The sequence below is a fragment of the Notothenia coriiceps genome, unplaced genomic scaffold, assembly GCF_000735185.1.
Source record: "Notothenia coriiceps isolate Sejong01 unplaced genomic scaffold, NC01 NC01_scaffold00031749, whole genome shotgun sequence".
NCBI classification, from domain to species: domain Eukaryota; kingdom Metazoa; phylum Chordata; class Actinopteri; order Perciformes; family Nototheniidae; genus Notothenia; species Notothenia coriiceps.
In genome coordinates, this window is record NW_011364450.1 from 221,150 (window position 1) to 222,539 (window position 1,390).

Here is a 1,390-nt window from a genome sequence, read left to right on the forward strand (position 1 = left end):
GGCTCTGGTTTCAGACAGAGGGTGAAAATAGGTGCTGCAGCACAGGCAGTAAAAATAAAGAGCTTTTTGACATGTCACAGTAGAGATAATACATATAAATGAAACCTGACAATTTGCATAATAGGGCCCCTTTAATAATGCAAATTATATATCACATTATTATGGTGAAAAAAGGTCGAGCACATACAGAAACTGTGTCTTTTTTGTGTTCGTGTGCATGTAGGCTCAACTCTGTTGCCTTCAACTCAGCTGTTACAGGCAAAAAAGTAATCCTTGACAAATTAAGTACAAAACTTTTGACAAACATTGGTTGCAAACTAAACCTTCACTTGCAGACATGCTCATCCATCGTGGATATTTCTCTGCAGTCATTTGTGCACAGGGTGTTCCTGCAGGAGGCTTTAGCTTCCTCTGACTGGGATAGAGGATAAGAAGACCAGCACATGCCTTCAGGGCTTTAAGGCTTCCTCAAATCTTCCTCCTCTCTCCCCTTGACAAAAAAGACTGACTACAGACTCCCAGCAATACCTTACCGAAGTGAAGGGAACCCCTGCTGAGCAAACCGAGGGGGCCACGGGCCTCTGGGTGCCGGGTTTGAATGAAATGCTCGTCATGGATGATGCTGGGCAAATTCAGAGGGATGTAAAGGAAGGGAGCTTCTTTTAAAAACACTTCAAGTAGGTGTTGGTGGACGCTTCAAGGACAGCTGTGTGATGAAATAAGTGTGAAAAAAGGGAATTATTACGCAGAGTTCATTCCTAGATGTTGTTTTCAGCACTGAAGCAACCAATGAGACGACTGTAATGCAAATAGTGTGTGTTTTATATGCTCTCCCTCGAGATGCTGTTTTTAGGAGAGAAAGTGAGGTGTGTAGTGTGTTGTTCATTTTTTTAACAACATGTTCAGGGAGCACAAACACACACACTGAAAATATCCATCGTTGTGTTTTCTGCCTCTGGTAACGGTAATCCCAGCTGGCATATATAGGTTAATTTTGTAAAGGCACTTTTTGTATATAGAAGTATGCGTGTTCCGCATATAGATGTGTGGACATTCAAGAAAAAAAAGTTGATCAGATCTGTTATTATTTTTATTATGTATTATTTCCCTGGCTCTTGTATGAGCAGGTACAATATCTTCATTTTGAACTTCCAACATCTCAAAAGAAAATTCTGCTTCACAACGCGTCCTAAGACAGTTCCTTGGGGAACACCTTCCTGCTCCATGAACCTCTTGGCTTGGGAAAATAAACTTTGAACAAACCCTGAAGTCTAAATAAGCGATCATCAGGAGGATAAACTTAAAGCTTAACCCTTGGATGCATGAACGACCAATACCTACACTCTTCCATGAGTGGGGTCAAAAATGACCCCAATTAGAATCAATTGTG

General features: G+C 41.2%; 1 protein-coding gene across 1 annotated transcript in view; it reads right to left on the reverse strand.

The window, feature by feature from the left end:
• Positions 1-325: 325 nt before the first annotated feature.
• Positions 326-1,390, reverse strand: part of tmod1 (tropomodulin 1) — a 29,531-nt gene continuing 28,466 nt past the window's right edge. Inside the window, exons 13-14 of the mRNA XM_010788226.1 lie at positions 534-622; positions 326-415 (exon numbers count right to left, since the gene is read on the reverse strand). Coding sequence (XP_010786528.1) covers positions 326-415; positions 534-622 — 179 coding nt within the window. The remainder of the gene's footprint in view (positions 416-533; positions 623-1,390) is intronic.